Genomic DNA, 19,997 nt, shown 5'->3' with positions numbered 1-19,997 from the left:
AGTGTGTGTCTTGGAGTAGGTCTATTTGGATTCTTGGCTCAACCTGGATTGTTAGGATTGTTTTGGTGATTGCTCAATTCTGGTCACTGAACTTAGTAACTGGTTGTAGATCACTTCCTACGGCCCTGGGGAGGGTATAGAGGCTGGAAAAACCTACTTATTTTTTGTGTGCACTTCCTTTGTCTGTCAGCAGCTGATGCTCTTTGGAAGCTCTCAGTTCAATTCCTGGTTGGAGTGTATTTGTTGCAATACAGACTGGATCAATGTGATAGAGTTTCCTGTCTGGAGGCTGTGAGCCTTATAATTCAAACTTTCTCTGAGACCATTTTCTAACCTTCTCTGGCAGCCCCTTCCCTTTTCCTGGGTCAGAAATATTTCTACTCCCCTCTGAGTCCTCAACAATCCTCTTAATAGAGGAGGACATTGGGTGGGTTGTATATCTTTAGCCCCTTGCCAACCAAGGCAAACAATGGTGCAGCCCTACCCAGCCTGGAAATGCTTCTGGGACACAGAAGACCAAATTTGTGTGTCAAAAGCAGAGTCAGCCTTAGGCCAGGTCCCTCTTTCTCCCCTTTCCTGGGGCATCCTCAACAACTATTCCCAGCTAGAAGAGAGGGAGGCTGCAAGGGTCAGATTTCTGCAGTCCTTCCCCAGCTCCCATGGCAAGCCAGTGTGTAGTCCTGCCTTATCTGGAAGGGCTCATGGGACACAGCAGACCAAATTTGCTGGTCAGAAGCTAAGTCAGCCTTAGGTTGACTACCTCTCTTCCCTTTCCTGGGGTAGTAGATCCCTGGAGCTCTCTTTGTCTGTAGAGGCAGATCCAGAGGCCCAAGAATTCTGAAGTGTCTTTAGTGTGGGGAATGGTGCTGGCAGCAGCCACCACTGGTTTCAACTCATAATTCTATCATAGCGATTTCCCTCCTTTGTCCCTCTCTCCTCTGGGTGGTGTCTAGTCTTTGCCTGGTATTCTAAACCCTAGCAGATCTTTTTCTAGGCTGTTTCAGCCTGTCCTCTAGGTATTTTTCTGGAGGAAAATAGAGTTCTCTGTCTTTCTAGTCTGCCATCTTCCCGGAAGTCCCAATAATTTCAAATATTTTTATAGCTGTTAAATATTTCAGTGACTTCTAGTTTGAAACTCTCTTTTGTAATCATTTAAATTGGCTGTCAGGTATGTTTATTTGGTCACCTTTAATTTATATAGAATGTGAAGTTATAAGAAGTGTTGTGACTTCTTCTAAAGTACTGTGGTTTGCTGATTTTCTGGGATTTGTGAGTGTTTTTATATTTATTTACTTAATTTGCTTAATTTTAGAAAAGCTTTAGATTACATAAATGTTATATCAAAAGTATATAGGGGAGCCATGAAAGATTGTGGGAAGATGGTGACAGACCAACAAGCCTAGCTGACTGCTCTCACAAATACAATGGAGAAAGAGCCAAAAACTGTCCGAGTGACCTACTTTGAGGGTCAGCAGACCAGGGCAGTGCTACACAACTCCCAGGAGGGTGAAGGACAGAGAGACAAAGAAGCCAAAACAACTAACGTGAGTTAACAACTTCCCATGGTGGCTGGGAAGGGCTTCCCTCCCCCTAGATATTAAGCTTGGGTAAAACCCCTGTCTCACTGCAGCCAACTGAGAGTGGAACAGATATCTTCCTCCCAGTCAGCTGTTTCAAGGGAAAAGGGGGGGAAGCGGATTTGACCCAACTGATAGAGCGTCCGCGTACCATATGGGAGAGGTCCAGGGTTCGAACCCAGGGCCTTCTGACCCATGTGGTGAGCTGGCCTGTGCAGTGCTGATGTGCACAAGGAGTGCTGTGCCATGCAGGGGTGTGCCCCATGTACAAGGAGTGCGTCCCACAAGGAGAGACGCCCTATGGAAAAAAAGTGCAGCCTGCCTAGGAGTGGTGCCGCACATACGGAGAGCTGACACAGCAAGATGATGCAACCAAAAGAGACACAGATTCCTGGTGCCACTGACAAGAATGCAGGCAGACACAGAAGAACAAACAGCGAATGGACACAGAAAGCAGATGGGGGGCGGGGGAGTAGGCAGGGAAGGGGAGAGGAATTAATAAAAAATAAATGAAAAACTTAAAAAAAAAAAAAGGGAAAAGGGAGGGGAGGTCAGGTTGCTTATCTTCAGTGAATTCTGCCAGCAGAGGTTGCTTTGAATCTCCGATCTGGTGATTCAACACAAAAACACAGAAACTCTAAGACTGAAATACCTTGGTGGAAAGGTGTGCTGATGAGCACCATCTACTGGCCCATATGGAAATGAAAGTCACAATGGATGACATTAAAAATACATTAGAGGTAAGTGGATTTGGCCCAACGGATAGGGCATTCACCTACCACATGGGAGGTCCAAGGTTCAAACCCAGGGCGTCCAGACTCATGTGGTGAGCTGGCCCATGTGCAGTGTTGATGTGCGCAGGGAGTGCCGTGCCACGCAGGGGTGTCCCCCGTGTAGGGAAGCCCCACACACAAGGAGTGTGCCCTACAAGGAGAGCACCCCACAAGGAGAGCCGCCTTTGCGTGATAAAAGCGCATCCTGCCCAGGAGTGGCGCCGCACACATGGAGAGCTAACACAGCAAGATGATGCAACAAAAAGAGACACAGATTCCTGGTGCTGCTAACAAGAATGCATGTGACACAGAAGAACATACAGCTAGTGGACACAGAGAACAGACAATGCAGAGGGCACAAAAGAGCAGATTTGAATTGCTTTAACACAGAATTAGTGATTTCAAAAATGGAATACCTGAACTGTGAAAGACAGAACAGAAAGAGAAGAGAATGAAAAAAGTGGAACAGAGTCCCAGGGAATTGAATGACAATGTGAAATGCACAAACATTTGCAGTATCAGAGTCCCAGAAGGGGAAGAGAATGAAAAAGTAGCAGTAGAATATTTGAGGAAATAATCACTGAAAACTTCCCAACACTCATGAAGGACATTAATATCAATATCCAAGAAGGACAGTGCACCCCAAACAGAATAAGTCCAAATAGACCTAGCCCAGGACACCTACTATTCAGAATGACAATCAGAGATAAAAGAGAAGATTCTGAAAGCAGCAAGAGAAAAGCAAAGTGTCACATCAAGGAAAATTCAATATGGTTAAGTGCTGACCTCCCATTAGAAACCATGGAGGCAAGAAGAAAGTGCTATGATGTATTTAAGGTACCAAAAGAGAAAAACTGCTAACCAAGAATTCTGTATCTGGCAAACCTGTCCTTCATAAGTGAGGGTGACTTCAAAGTCTTCACAGAGAAACAAAAACTGATGGAATATGTTACCAAAAAACCAAATTTCCAAGACATACTAAAGGGGGTGCTGTAACCTGAAAGGAAAAAACAAGGGCAAGAGATTTGGAGAAGAGTTTAGAAATGAAGGTTATTAGGACGGGTAAACTAAAGGATAAGAAGACAGACAATAGAACAATATGACAACAGAGTGCTGAAGGCAATCATCTAATAAATGAATAAATTATGGTGTATACACATGATGGACTATTATGCAACAGTGAAACAGTAAGAAGAAATGAAATCTTAAAGCATATGACAACATGGATGAGCCTGAAGGACATTATGTTGAGTGAAGCAAGCCAGACACGAAAGGACAAATACTGTATGGTTGCATTGTTATGAATTAAATATACTGTGTAAACTCATGGAGTTAATAATTAGAATATAGGTCATCAGAAAATAGAAGAAGGGTAGAGAATGGAAAGCTGAAGGTTAATCTGTGCAGAATTGTTTAAAAACTTGTTTGTAAATCTTTGGAAATGAATAGAAATGGTTAAATCATATCATGGTATTTTTATCTAGCAGTGCTATTGTGTGGGTATGAGAGTGTTTGAAAAGGAAAGTCTAATGTGATATATTTTACTAGAAGGAAAGCTAAAAACTGTAACATGGGACACTTTAAGATAGTAAAACCTCATGTAAATTACAGATATGGGGGATAGTGCATATATGACTGCCTTTACAAAATATAAATAAAAATATACTAGAGGAAAGGAAAAAGAATAGCAGCTATGTACACAGGCAAGGCATAAAGAGATTGAGAGGTGATGAGTTAAAAAAATTTTTTTTAATTATTATTGGAATAATGAAAGTGCTTGGGAAGTGTTTGGGGTGATGAATGCAGAAACGTGACTACACTGAATACCACTAATTGTACTCTTTGGATGGATTTATGCTTTATTAATATGTATCAATAAAATTGAAAAAAATGCTTAAGAAAAGAAAAATATGAATGTACAAAATATATGAGATGGAAATAAAATAGCAGCTATGTACAGTAGGTAAGTGTAGAGAAATTGAGAGATGAATATTAAGGGGTACAGTTTTTTTGTTTTTTATTATTACTATTAATATTGGAATAATGAAAATAATAATTGAATTGATAAATGCACAACTATGTCATTATAACAAATACCATTTGTTGTACACTTTAGATAGATTATATGTTTTATTAATATGTATCAATAAAACTGATTGAAATAAATATACAGGATATTTACATATACCCCACTCCCTTCCCCTCCCACACTTTTTCCACGTTAACAATATCTTTGATTAGTGTGGTACATTTGTTAAAACTGATGAACACGTATTGAAGTATTGTACTAGGCAAGGACTATAGTGTACATTATAGTTCACACTTTGTCCTGACAATTTTAACAGTTTTGACAAAATGTATAATGTCTTGTATCCATCATTGTAAGGGTAGTTAATGTTTTTTAATCACATTTTGGAAATTTTCAGTCATTATTTCTTCAATTATTAGTTTTTCTGTCCCTTTCTTACTCTTTTCTCCTTCTGGGACTCCAAGTACATATTTGTTTGACTATTTGGTATTATCCTTTAGGCCTCTGATGCACTGTTGATTTGCCTTCAGTCTTGTCTTCTCTCAGTTTTTCAGATTGGGTGATTTATTTTGACTCTTTCTTCTGCCATCTCCAATCTGCTTTTAAGCTTGTCCATGTTTTTTTGTTTTTTTTTTCCAATTGTTTTATCTTTCAGTTCTAGAATTTTTATTTGGTTCTTTTTTTATGATTTTCATTTCTCTATTGAGATTCACTGTATATTTTATTCCTTAGTACCATATATATATATATTTATGTGTATAATATTGTTTATATATGTGTTTTAAAAAAATCTTTGAACATATTTTCCTTGACTTTTAAAATCTTATTTTTAATAGCTGCATTAATCTGTTAAATCCAAGAACTAGGCTATTGTGGAATAAGTTTCTTTTGACTGCTTTTTCATTCTACAAACTTTTGATTTTGGTTATTGGGGATGATGTGTTTTAGAGATTTGAATTCTGTTATTTTTATCTGAAAATGGTTGATTTTTGTTCCAGTGGGTAGTTCATTTATTGACTAATCACCTTAAATTTGTTTGGTTTTATGCTTTGTCAGAATTGATCCATGGAGAGCTTAAGATGTTTCTCAAACCCATCTAACTTGAAGGGGCTCAATTCTATCCTTTGCCTCCCTTCCTGATCTGGAGGGGGCTTATTTAAGGTTTAGACAGAGTAGGTCTAGAGTAGGCTGTACCTCTCACATGTGGTCCTTACTCTTGGGGCCTTTCGGGTGTCTCGTCTCAGCTGGATACCCAGGGCTTAATGAAGTTATGATATGGTCTTGCCTTTCTGGCTTGGCCAGAACTCCAGTGTTTCCTAAGAGCTCCATTGTCCTTCAGCATTGTTTGACTTCTATTCCATTCTCAACCCCTTAGCAGTTGTTCTTTGGTAAACTTAGTCTTGCTCTCTACATATGCAGTTCAGACCCTCAGCCAAGGACTCTTGTGGTATTTCCATACTGGACCTTCCCTCTACACAGTTCTCTCTTCTCTGGGGCCCTGCTCCTCACATTATAACCACTTACACTTTAATTTCTGCCTTGTTAGCTTAGTGGGATTATTGCACTCTACTTGGACTTCAGCTTTCACATCTCCTGTTTCCTTTTCTTAGAGTACTTTTTTCTGCCATCTTATCCTTTCTTTACTTGGACTTTAGCTCACTGCCCCATAATCAGGAAATTTCCCCAAACAGAGAGCAGGGTCTATCATGGGGGTCATCTCATGTGTTTCCTTTTTAATCATAGTCTTCTGCTGCTTGTTTAATGCCTGATAAAGTTGCCTTATATATTTTGTCCAGTCTTAGGGTTGTTTTTGGTAGAATGGCTAGTTTAGTACTAGATACATTGTTATATCCAGATGCATAATTCTGAAGCCTAATTAGTTTGGAGAGGAAGTTATTCTTAGAAAGAGGAATTTATATTTTAATTTAGACATAAATTTTTTTCATTCATTCCATCACTGATTTTTATTGCATATTTTTGTCAGTGACTGGTACTGGACATATAAGAAGCTCAAGACAATTTCTTCAGGGCGCATACTTACTTTTTCTATATATCACTGTTATAAGGTATTCCTGTAACACAAGATAATAACTACAGTAACAAATCTGTTTTGGTCTGTGGTTACACTACCCCCCCCTTTTTTTTTCCTTCCCCTCCCCCACCCTGTTGTTTTTGCTCTCTCTGTCAATTTGATGTGTGATCTTCTTATCTATTATTGTTTTGTCATCCCTTCTCATCTTTCTCTTCTAGGATTCACTGGGATTCGATCCTGGGAATCTCTGATGTGGAGAGAGGTTCCCTGTCAATTGTGCCACCTCAGTTCCTGGTCTCTGCTGCACTTCACCTTGACTCTCCTATTCTCTTTTGTTGCGTTATCATCTTGCTGCTTGACTCACTTGCACGGGCGCTTGGCTCACCACGTGGGCACTGTGCTCACCACATGGGCACTTGGCTCACTGTGCGGGCACTTGGCTCGTCATGTGGGCACAGCTCATCGTGTGGGCACTTGCATAGGCACTCGGCTTACCATGCAGGCACTTGACTCACCACATGGGAGCTGGCTCACCACGCAGGCACACTTTCTCTTCTTTTTCACCAGGAGGCCTCAGGGATCGAACCTGGGTCCTCCCATATGGTAGGTGGAGGCCTTATCACATGAGCCACTTTTGCTTTACCCCTACCCCCTTATTTTTATTTATTCCCCAATCTTGGATTGGGATGATGTCCACGCTGACTGCTTCAGGCTGACAGAGGACATAGATATTATAGGGCAGAGGAGAGGATTTGCTTTGCTTGCATTTGAAGGAATTCCTTGTTTTTGGGATGGGATTTGTCCATCATTGTTTTATTAGTTTTCCAGGGCAAGGCCAAAGAACTGGAGAGTAGAAGTTGGCTACAATTCTGCAGGATTTCAGTCTGCAGGGTTTCAGGGCTCAACTGGCATATGAACAATCAAAAGTTTAAGTCTCTGAGAAATATATTTAATAGATACATTGAAAATTATAGGCTCAAATAGAAGGAATAGAAAAATCATGATTAGGGAAGTTATACATGAATATAATTATGTTATATTGGGAAAATAGATTTTCATATATTCCCAGATAGGGCCTGCTGAGGGGTTGCTGATTCATGAGTCTGTGTGGCTTGCCGGTGGTGTCTGGATGTCCCTAAAGCTCTTGGACCACTTTTGTTTGAGGCTTTATTTACTGTGGCAATCTGTGAAAGGAACATGCTTTCTTAATATGTAAAGGAAGACAACAAAAAGGAAGTTTGAGTCTGGCTATTTTTTTTTAATAAACTTTTTTTGAAGCATAATATATAAACCAAGATTCCAAGTTATGGCTTGATAAATTCTCACAAACTAAGCACACCCATATGACAGCACTCAGCTCAAGAAACCGAAATCATTACCAGTACCCCAGAAGAGCATCCTTCATATTCACTTCCATTTACTTCTCACCACTCCTCATTCCTAGGGTGATGTCCCCCCATTCTGACTTCAAATACCATAGATTAGTTCTGCCTGTTTTCTAATGATTAATAAAATCTTTTCTTACCTCAAGATCAGAAATGGTCTCTGTGTTCTTAACCTATCATGTTTAGATCCCAGTCAATCTGGAATTGCCTATTGTGTATAGTATGGGATGGGAGTCAAGATTCATTTTTTTCCATATATGTGGTGGTTTGGAGCGGTATGTATCCCAGAAAAACATATTCTTAAATCTAATCAGTTTCCTTGGATATAAACCCATTACAGGTAGGATCTTTTGATGAGGCTACTTCAGTTAAGGTATGACCCATCACATTAGGTTTTAAATAAGAGAATGAAATCTGGAAGAAAAAGCCACAGAAGCAAGAAGCTTCCAGAAGAAAAGGGAGAAACCAACAGATGCTGCCATATGCCTAGGCATGTGATAGAAGAGTCAGGGATCACAGGCAGCTGGTCTGCAGGAAGAAAGTATCACCTTGATGATGCCTTGATTTGGACATTCTCAAGACCTCAAACCATAAGCTAATAAATTCTCATTGCTTAGACCTGACCCATTTCATGGTATCTACTTTTAGTTTTCCTAGGAAACGAAAACAATATGAATATTAATTGACACAGCACCATTTGTTGAAAAAAACTATCCTTTTGTCACCAGATTCCATTATCACACTGTCATAAAAGTGACTGTGTATACATGGGTTTATTTCTGGAGTTTATATTCTGTTCTATTAGTCTCTTTGTCCTATGCCAATACTGTGTTATTTCAATTACTATAGCATTGTAAGTCTTGATATCTGATAGAGAGTACTCTGGCTTTATTCTTTTTCTACACAGTCATGGTGGCTTTACTTAGCCCTTTGTATTCCCAAGTATATGACTTGTTATTTTTTTAACTACAAAAACAATCCTCACAATACCTGCTGGTATTTTGATTGGGCTTTTATTGAATCTATAGATTGTTTTGGGGGGAATTGACATTTTTACAATACTGAATATTTATATTAATGAACATGGTATATCCTTTTTAAAAATTTTTAGAAGATTTTTCAATAATAGTTTAGCGATCGTGTACATATTTTGTTAGATTTATCTCTCCAGCTGTGTTAAGCATGTTAATTTTAAGGGGCTGATAGAACATCTGGATAGAAATATTTGGCAGATTATTGGAAATTTTGTTCTGAGAACATGAAGGAAAAAATATGTGAGAAGAAATCATCTATCTAGAGGTGAAAATTGAAGTTTTAGAATTGGGCAAATTCATTAGTAGAGAATATATAAATTAAAGTAATAAAAAATGAGAGTTGAGGACAAAATCTTGGTGAATTATCACATTTATGGATTAGGAGATATGGTAGATTTAAACTGTATGTACCCCAGAAAAGCATGTTCTTAAAGTTATTCCATTCTTGTGGATGTAAATTCTTTGTTAGTAGGATCTTTTGATGAGGCTACTTCAGTTAAGGTGTGGCTCACTTCCTTCAGGATGGGTCTTAATCCTATTAATGGAGTCCTTTATAGGAGAATGAAACCTGGAAGAGAAAGCCATGGAAGCAAGAAGCTTCTAGAAGAAAAAGGAGAAACCAACAGATGCTGCCATGTGCCTTACCATGCGACAGAGAAGTTCAGGATCTCTGGCAGCCAGTCTTCAGGAAGAAAGCGTTGCCTTAATGATAACTTTGTTTGAACATTCTCATGGCCTCAAACTATAAGCTACTAAATTCCCATTGTTAAAAGCTAACCCATTTCATTGTACCTGCATTCAGCAGCCAGCAAGCTAAAACAGTAGAGAGAAAAGTATTTCAAGGAAAGAGATGAAGTATTAGAGAAAGTGATGTGATAGCCCTAGAACAGTATCCTTGACACCAATAAGAAAGTCAGTATCAAAATTTTCAGGTTGACAATAGAACCCAGTAGACAGATTCCCGTGCCGCTGACAACAGCAGAACCGGACAAATAAGAACACGCAGCAAATGGACACAGAGAACAGACAACTCGGCGGGCAGGGGGCAGGGGAGGAGAAATAAATAAAATAAATCTCTGAAAAATAAAAAGAACCCAGTAGAGAAGGGATGATGAGAGAATTGGAGAAGAGATAATATGAGAAGCAAAGTCAGATGTGGGGAAGGTGTGGAATCAGAGGCTAAGAGACATTCCAAAATCCCATATTCCGAAAAGGAAGTAGGCTACTTCTTCTCATGAGATAGAAAAAAACTAAAAAGACTAAGTATATCAAATTTCCACATAGACTACAATGTAAAATACCTTAGTATAGTCCATTCCTGCCAAGTTAACATTACTGATTCGATTGGGTGGGGTTACTGTGCTCTCAATGACATGGTTATCATTTCTCTTTATATCTAGATAGCTCTCAAGCCAGAAACTCTTCTAATATTTGGGTTTGTTTCTTTATCCTTGTCCACTCATCTTCTTCCCACCATCCCCATAGAATACGAAAGTAGTACATGTCTATAGATGTTTGAAAGGTTGACTCTGTTCCTGGAAAAGAATGACAAAGAATACTTTAGATGCTGAATAGTTTCTAAATATGCCCCTGTACTTGTTTTTCTCAGTAAGACTGAGAAAGTGTGTTAGTAGAAAATATTGACTATTAGTTTGGAAGAAATAGTTGAGCATAGTTATGGTCCCACTCCTTCCTCCCACCTTATATAAGGCCAAAGAATTTAATGGACCTTGTCTAAAGCAGAGGCTGTGGTAGTCGATCTAAGCTGTAAATACATTTTTTTCTAACCCATTTATTTCTCAATTATTGACCATTAAATTGCTTATTTTGAAATAATTAGCAAGAACTGTAAAAATACTATTTACCTGTTGATGTTTAAGGTGGTTTTTTTGGCTGTTGGGAAATGTTTTTACTAAGAGTTGTACAAATTATATATCTTAATGTACTTTAGATATTGAAAGTGGAAAGTTTTTCTCTCTTCCTGACTTCTAGACTGTATTTAATAGTCACGAAAAGCTATCTTCACCTGCTTCATATATCACCACAGACAACCTGATAATATTCAACTCAGGCTCTGGCTATAGATTAATTTTTACTAGCAGTCATGAATAAGATATAAAACAGATTTTCTTCCTTTTCTATCATGAATGACCTCTACCAAATATTAGATTGACTTTAAATTGATTATTGAAAAATAACTTAGCTCGAAAAACTGTTGTTATGTGCCTGGTTAAATGCCCTCGAATGTTAACTTGGAAATAAGATATGTTAAACTGCAGTAGTACTCTTTTAGTCATTGTGGTTAAATTTCTTGAAACCCTGGGGTAGGAGAATTCTTGATTAAAGAGCTTCAGAGAGTCCTTACAGGAAGAAGTTTAAGTATAAACTAAGTATACAGAATTGGTAGAGTATCAGTGGCATGTTACTCATATTGAATAATGATGAGTACATTTATCATGTCTTGTTTTATAATTTTAAGGATTTTATCTTGCCCATAGTTTCAGCTATATTAGCATTTTTCACATGTGGGCCCTTCTTCCAATTGTCTATTGCCTTTCTAATTTTATTACTGAGAGTTGTTGATTTCCACTTTCTGTCTCCTCCTGTAGAAAGTTACAGAATAGCTTGTATGTTTTGAAATGCCCTCATTCTCCTAAATCTGATTTGTTTTTAGACCCACTTTCTCATACCCAAGCACATGAAGTCATACCTTCTTATATACATCTCAGCTTTACTTTTCCTTATAGAAACTGCTTTTTTCCTAAACTTATAATTCAAAGAAATCATTGTAATAGCCTCACACCTACAACCATTCACAATATATCTTATTTGCTAATTTGTATGTATATGTGTATGTACTTATTTTATTTTGTTTTTCTGTAATTTCTTTAACTCCGTGCTTAAACCTCTACAGAAATACTGCCATCTTTATAGCAAAGTTTTGTGGTAGGTTCATCCTGGAAAGTTTAGCCCAACTTGCTATTTGTATCAATTTAATAACATGTTATCCAGATTCTAGTGTACCCATATTTATCCTCATTAGATAGAATTTATACTCTTACATCAATATGATAATAGACTAACATATCTTGTCCAAATATTAAATTAGATATGTAAAAGGAAGTAGAATAATTTGGTGAAATTAGTAAAATGGCACACAATTTTTAGATGTTTATTAGCATGCAGAATATTTTCAGAGGATTTAGTTTAGCAACAACTTGGGAGTTATTAGTTTCAGTTACTATATTTAAGTAATATGTATTTCTTTAATAGCATTCTTTAGTCTAGAGTCCCCTTTTAATTCAAATAATCAAGAAGATTTTACTATTATTTTCATTGGTGGATACAGAACATTTTATCAATGATTGGTATAATAATTAAAAAAAACATGCAGAACTTGAAGTATTGCTCTTTTACTTTGTCAGTGACTTTTATTATTTGTGATCATTTGATAATGATAGCAAACCTTTTAATCCTTTGTAAGTGTTTTTCCAGATTGGTACTGCCCTCCCCCTCTACCTCTGTGCCATTACATTTTTAATGTAATAGAATTATGTTTTTCTCCATTATTGGAGACAATAAATGTTTGACACTTGCTTCCATTTCCTCTGTCTTTTAAAGTACTATTGACTTTTCCCTTCTTGACGCCGCTGAGGTCATGCACTTGAGGCCATCTGCTGCTGCCAAGATGCCCTGTGTTACCTCCTACCCACTGGCTGCCCTCAGGGGCGAATACCTCCCCCAGTGCCAAGGACATCAAGAAGATCCTGGACAGTGTGGGCATGGAGGCAGATGATGACCGACTCAACAAGGTCATCAGTGAGCTAAGTGGAAAAAACATTGAAGATGTAATTGCCCAGGGCATTGGCAAGCTGGCCACCACGCCTGCCGGTGGGGTTGTGGCCGTGGCCGCTGCCCCGGGCTCTGCCGCTCCTGCTGCCAGCTCAGCCCCAGTTCCAGCAAGGGAGAAGAAAGATGAAAAGAAGGAGGGGGAAGCAGACTTGACCCAGTGGTTAGGGCGTCGGTCTACCACATGGGAGGTCCGCAGTTCAAACCCCGGGCCTCCTTAACCCGTGTGGAGCTGGCCCATGCGCAGTGCTGATGTGTGCAAGGAGTGCCCTGCCACGCAGGGGTGTCCCTGCATAGGGGAGCCCCATGCGCAAGGAATGCGCCCCATAAGGAGAGCCGCCCAGGGTGAAAGAAAGTTCAGCCTGCCCAGGAATGGCATCGCACACATGGAGAGCTGACACAACAAGATGACGCAACAGAAAGAAACACAGATTCCTGTGCTGCTGACAACAACAGAAGTGGACAAAGAAGAACACCAGCAAATAGAAAGAGAACAGACAACAGGGTGCGGGGGTGGGGGGGAGAAATAAAAAAAGAAAAAGAAAAGGAGGAATCAGAAGACTCGGATGATGATATGGGATTTGGCTTGTTTGATTAAATTTCTACTCCCTTGCAAATAAAGCCTTTTTGTGTAAAAAAAAAATACTATTGAAAATAATTTTATATATGCGCAGAAAGGATTAGATATTATGTTAATAAATTTGGGCTAAGACAATTGCAATAAATGTTTTGGCATTGCATACAGAGTATGTGTTTTGATTTGTTGCCAAGAATAATTACAGCATTTTGAGTTTTTAGTTGAATATTTGGTGAAAATATCACCAAAGTTTCCAGTCCTAAAAACATGTTTTTTGCTGACAATATATTTTTTTGGCTTTTATATTGCAGCTGTTGAAAATGGACAGATAGATGTGTTAAGGCTGTTGCTTCAACATGGAGCAAACGTTAATGGATCTCATTCTATGTGTGGTTGGAATACGTTGCACCAGGCCTCTTTTCAGGTAACCTCTGAATTTATTATTTCATTTCCATGTAAATTGTGTATTTTACCCTTTTAAAATGACAGTTCTATACTGCTTTTGCTTCCTACTTGCTTGTGATTTATGATGGTTAGTCTAGTACAGAAAAGGCAGTCTAAATGCTAATGATAGTTCTGAATAAGGCAACTGCTCTATAGCTGCAGTGGGTCTGGGGCTGCAGGGATTATTTTAGGTTTTTCAATTGTTGATAGCATAGTCGAGAAATCATCAGAATATTTGAGACATAACTTGATAAGAAGCAGTGGTTCATTTATTTATGACAGTGTGTTTAGAAACGGTGATAGCTCCTTAGTGCTGAGGTTAGCAAGCTAATTTTGCAGGATTTTATAAGAATTATAATTCCTAGTGGTCAGTGTTTCACTTGTTTATGTGTAATGGGCTAACTTGAGATATAGGATAATCTAATTCCTTCCCATCCAATATAACAATATGGTTTTTTGTTTTGTTTTATTTTTAAACTTTTCTTTAGTGACAGGGATAAAAAAATATTAGTAAGAAAAAAGATATTTTCCATTTTCTTCATTTTCTCCTATTTAAAATATAAATCTATGCTTTAGGAAAATGCTGAGATCATAAAATTGCTTCTTAAAAAAGGAGCAAACAAGGAATGCCAGGATGACTTTGGAATCACACCTTTATTTGTGGCTGCTCAGTATGGCAAGCTAGAAAGCTTGAGAATACTTATTTCATCGGGTAAGATTAATCCATTAGCCTTTGCACTGTTAAGATCATCAATTTCAACTTTGTATCTTCCTAGGGAGAATAATTCTTGACCAACTATAAATCCGGTTGTGGAATTTATGGTTTTATGTAAGTGGTAAATTGGTAAATAAGAGTAAATACAAGTGGATTTATAACTGTGGTTACTAAATGCCTGTTACTAACATAATGCAATGCACAGCTACTAGTTTATCTAAGTAGGAACATAATGATCTATCACTAAAGCAGGTTTATTGGCAAGTTGAATGATGGGGCTATCCTTTCTCACAGGGACTTGAGCAGTTCCAAATTTCTAGAGCACAAGATTATTTTGGGCTTAATTAATTTATTTGATAGCTATTTTGTATATTAAGCCTTTAAATTCTATGTTTTGATCAATTGTGTAATTATTTAAATGGGTTTATTTCAAAGCAGGCTTACACACTTTATTATGTTAATAGCAACATAAACCTGTTACAGGTTTCTCCCTGACAACTATTACACATTCAGCTTTGCCAGAGAAGATGCTGTTGAGGTGCCGTGCTTACTCTCTGTGACTTTCTGTAACTAGAAATATTTGCTCTGTAAGGGCTTTTAAATTCCCCCCAAACACTGTGTGCACTCACATTGCTAGCCTGACAAAGCATGGATAAAAGGGAAATACCACCAGATTGTCTTTTTTTTTTTAATACTTAAGTTTCTTATAAACTATCTCCAAATATACATAACTGTTTATTTAAATAGCAGGGCAATGTTTTCATATTTTTACTTTCTCCTTACAAACTGTCAAATACTCAAGTTGAAGTAAGAAATAAAATAAACATTCACTAAGTGCCAGTAAATCTTGGAGTTGAGAGAAATCTCGAAATCACTTATTCAGACACATATTATTATATTTTTTAGATTAAGAATCCCAGGCTTCAAGGCAAACTAAACAAAGGCCTTGCCAAAGATTTAGAAAATATATCCTGGAAGAATCAGGGCTTGAACCCCAGGCCTTTTGATTTCTGGTCTTCCTCCTTCTATTACTTGTTTCTTCCTGAAGATTGTCCTACTTCAGTTTATGACTTTCTAGTCCCACAAATTCTAGTTATTAGTGTTTAAGTAATGTTTAGAACAGAATAATTTTAACTATACCTTAACAGCTTTCTCTGCTGAGTCTGTTTCCTTTTATCTGGAGCTCTAAGTACATGTTTCGTTTTGATTTGTTCTTGGTTTTCCTTCTCTTCTGTCTGAATGGCTATGAATAATCAGTTGAGAAAGTGTGTTTATAATGTAACATATGGCTTTCCTCTTAGTAAATTATCCATCATTTTTCCAGCCTTTTCACTTATATTCATAAAGAAACTTGTTTCTTTTTCTTCCTGATATTTTGAAATTGTCATTCAAAATGAAACACAGATTTTAAAAAATAAAGCAGGTTTCTTTCTTGATATAGTCTTTTCTCATTAATGTTGTTTACTTCTTTCTGAGACTGACAGTAGGTGAAGCATCCACTTAGTTTGTCAAGAAGTTTCTAGTTGTCTAGACATATTGAATATCTATTTGGAATTTCTACAGTTTCCATAAACTAATTTACCATTTGTCTTTTGTATAGTTTTTACCCATCTCAGGGCTTTGGTTTATTTGAGGTGCATTTATGAAACATCCTTTTAAAGAAAAGATAGTCTTTTTCCCCTTGATAATGATTTTTACACTTGATAATGATATTCCAGAAAAATTTAAATTCTCATGGTCATGTAATAACACAATACCATGTTTAGTACATTATTTTCTACTGAAAAAGGTTTGGTGAAGTCTGGTATTTTCAAAACCTTTACAGTAAGTAGGGCCATTTTCAACTTTTTGAAATGCTCGTGTCTAAGTACCTTGATTAGACTTACAGTTTTTAAAATAAACTCAGAAACCCATTTAAATGGACGTTTTTCTTTATCATTCGATAGTTATGAAGAAAAGGGATGTAACAAAGAGTACAGTCAATATGAGTTTTAAGACATAGTCACCATGTTATATTATATTTGCTGGTGATTTCTTCATCAGTCTTAGCCTGAAGTGATTAGTTGCATCTGTAAAGTCTCATAATTTAGAATTCTTCTGATCTTTTTCAGTAATTATCAGAAACATTATACATGTTCGATGGTTTGCATTTTATCCTTTTCAAACAATTATGTTTTAGAGGAGAGATTAGAGTGAAATGAATCATTCATTTAATAGGATTTTTGTTTTAGCTTAAAAATGAATTCTGAAATATTAATCACATGTTTTCTTGTTGACATAAAAGCAAAAATAATTAAAATAATCACCAAAAAATTAGCAATATAAATAAATGTATACAGCAGTATTCACTGGGGAAAAACCGTTATATTATGAAACCCGTTTATAACAGCTACTTTGAAATTTATGTCGATTATGGTTTTTTGTTTACATAAGTAAGGATTAGCTGTTAAATGCTGTATTTTGTCTCAGGTGCAAATGTCAATTGTCAAGCTTTGGACAAAGCTACTCCCTTGTTCATTGCTGCTCAAGAGGGCCATATAAAATGTGTGGAGCTACTGCTCTCCAGTGGGGCAGATCCTGATCTTTACTGTAATGAGGACAATTGGCAGTTACCTATTCATGCAGCTGCACAAATGGGACATGCAAAGTAAGTGTTAATAATGAGAAAGGTAAACGGCCTCATAATTAAACGCTTAAAAGGAATGAATCTTCTGAGCTAGACCCTTTACCTTATGGAAAAATCCTTGGCACTCCCTTCCCTGCCAACCTGCTAGGTAACTAGATCTACCTCTAATCTACTCCCTGTGCCGTCCTAGCTCCTTTTAGTCTTGGACTTTCCTGGATGTGAGGCAGAGTGGCTAGAGATGTGGTGTCCCCAGGGCTTTCTCTGGGTGTTATGGAGTCTTCCTTATGGTTTCTCTGGCTGTATACTCTCCCACCCCTCCCTAGTTTGAGCCTAGGCAAGTTTAGGTAGTAATCTGATGGGCTTCTGTACTTACTTACTTTATCTCCCTGACCCTGGAAAGCTTTTGTGTTTCTGATCCCTTTTGCTGGAGTTGAGTCTTTTGTGGTGGTAGATAGCCTTCCCTCTCTTGAATCCTTTGACTTGACTTCTCTTTATCAAATCTCAAGTCCAACTTGGTACTTTCCCCTTGTCTATTACTTTCTTTACTAGCCACAAGTTCCCATGAAATTATTGGAATTTTCTGGTAAGAGAAGAACTTAAAAAAAATTGAGGCAACCTGAAATTGTGAGTTTCAAGATTCTTAATAGGTAATAACCTGGTTACATCTATGAGGACATGTAATTATCCTAACATAAATTGACATTGAAGAGTTAAATGCTACAATAATAATTTTTATGGCTATTCATAGTATTAATTTAAAAAGTAATAGTAGTAAATTGGTCATTATTCAGTATATTTACATAGCAGGAAAGCCATTCTGAAATTTGGCTGTTTTGCCCCACATTATTTTACCATTTCCTCAAAGGTATTTGTTAGCATTTTTGTCTCTTGTGGGATAATATGGGTTTCCACCCATTTAAAAACACTAAATGAACACATTGACCAAATTTAAGAGGTATAAAACAGACTTTAAAAAATTTTTTTTTTTAAAGGAGATACTGGTGATTGAACCCAGGATCTCTTCTGTGGGAGGCAGACACTCATCCACTGAGCTACATCTGCTCCTCCCAGACTCTTTATTTTAACAACTTACTTAGGTTTTAAAATTTTATATTTTTCTCAATTCTTGTTTTTTTATTTAAATTCAACTTTAGGTCCAATTTCTTTATAATGTTCTGAGAATTTGTCCTCCCTTGTTCTCAATTTTGAGAATTATATTTGGCACTGATGATTTCCTCTTTCGTTTACTTCTAACATAATTCCATTTGTAAATGTAAGTTCTCCTTAAATATTATTATCTTAGGCCTACCTTACAAAAGGAAAAATAGCAAAGAGAAAAATAATGTTGTAAAGGTACTTTGGAGTATACGTGCCTGTCTTTTCCCAGAAAGAGGGAGAATTTCTTGGCTTCCTGTCCTTTCAGTTTTATTTCATTTTTAATTTTAGAAGAATTTAGACTCGTCCTTTCTCCAGCTGACTTTTGGAGGAAGATTTACAAATAATGTAAGGATTTATGTTTTAGTGGTTCTCTTTAGAGCATTCTCTACCTAACAATCAGCTTCTTTACAAATCTGTCTTAATGTTTAAAGAACTCTTATCTTTTCAGAAGATAGAATATTCTGAGCAAAATAAGCAGATATTCTGATATCTTTCTGATGAAATTCTTCTGCTTCATTTAATGTCACCATCTTTAAAATTTCTTACTAATTAGAAAAATAAAACTTTAGTTGGTACTTATAGAAAATAATTTTCTTGATATAAGTTAATATTTAGTAAAATGAAGTATTGAATAATTAGATTGTAAAATACCTAATACAAAATTTGAATTTGGGGTGTGGTAGAGTTGTGGTGGGAAGATAATTCAAGTACTGAAAATATTAAAAGGAAACTATGTTGCCTATTATTTAATAAGAATATTATTTAATTCTGTTTCAGATATGTTTAGGGACTTTTCTGTTAAACAACGATGGTAAGGGTACCAGTTTGAAGTAACTGAAGCATATAGTAATTTTAATGTAGGTGGAAGGTATACAGAAGACAGAAAGACTTCTTTAAATCAGTCAGTGGGTGACTCTTGAAATATGTGCTGCAGAAATATTGCCTAAACTCATATATTTTTAAAAACATTAAATACTCCTGAATTTGTATATTTGTAGAATCTTGGACTTGTTAATACCATTTACTAACCGGGTCTGTGACACTGGGCCAGACAAAGTAAGCCCTGTTTATTCAGCAGTATTTGGAGGGCATGAAGAGTGCCTAGAAACACTACTCCAGAATGGCTACAGTCCTGATGCCCAGATGTGCCTGGTCTTTGGATTCAGTTCTCCCATGTGTATGGCTTTCCAAAAGGAGTATGTATATTTGCTATATTTTTATTCCTTTTTGTGATTTGTATTCCCAAATGGCTTTCTTTCATGGTGAAACTGCAACTCTGTTTGTACTAAATAGCCAATGTAAAAACACAAAACAGACAAATGAAAAACCTTTGTGATACATTTTGTTCAGTAAAGTTGTTGCAAAAAATGAGGTGCTAATGTCAGATTTTTTCCCTTTGCTCTTTGGATCTGGATTACATTTTTAGTATAGCAATTTAGGGAATACTTTCAATATATCAAAGTAAATGCAGGAATTCTGTGATATTCTTGGTCTTCAAAATAATTCAAGAACTAAAAATGATTTTATCACATAAGGCAGTGACTGTGGTTCAGGTTATTTATCATTTGAAGTTTATATTTACAAGGCTTATTAGGAACTAGAATAAAACTTTAGTTTTATAGATGTTAATACATTTTTAATGTATTAGATCTATAGCATTTCTTTATGTGAAGTAGAATAATTATGTTTTTAAAAAAGTCTTAAAAATGTTTGTTTGCCAATCTGTCATGATCCTATGGAATAAAATAAATGAAGAATCACTATTGCTTTATTAGCCTCTGGTGAGTAATTTGTTTAT

At 36.7% G+C, this 19,997-nt stretch overlaps 1 protein-coding gene across 6 annotated transcripts in view; it reads left to right on the top strand.

Annotated features, from left to right (window-relative positions):
• ASB3 (ankyrin repeat and SOCS box containing 3) overlaps positions 1 to 19,997 on the top strand; it is a 171,420-nt gene that overhangs the window by 97,018 nt on the left and 54,405 nt on the right. For all 6 annotated transcript variants that reach the window (XM_058278559.2, XM_071208834.1, XM_071208835.1 and 3 more), the window contains 4 exons: positions 13,568 to 13,680; positions 14,277 to 14,412; positions 16,885 to 17,062; positions 19,198 to 19,395. In XM_058278559.2, the coding sequence (XP_058134542.1) occupies positions 13,568 to 13,680; positions 14,277 to 14,412; positions 16,885 to 17,062; positions 19,198 to 19,395 (625 nt within the window). The remainder of the gene's footprint in view (positions 1 to 13,567; positions 13,681 to 14,276; positions 14,413 to 16,884; positions 17,063 to 19,197; positions 19,396 to 19,997) is intronic.

This window comes from Dasypus novemcinctus, chromosome 17, assembly GCF_030445035.2.
Source record: "Dasypus novemcinctus isolate mDasNov1 chromosome 17, mDasNov1.1.hap2, whole genome shotgun sequence".
Taxonomy (NCBI): domain Eukaryota; kingdom Metazoa; phylum Chordata; class Mammalia; order Cingulata; family Dasypodidae; genus Dasypus; species Dasypus novemcinctus.
This window is presented reverse-complemented; position numbering and strand designations above follow the sequence as displayed.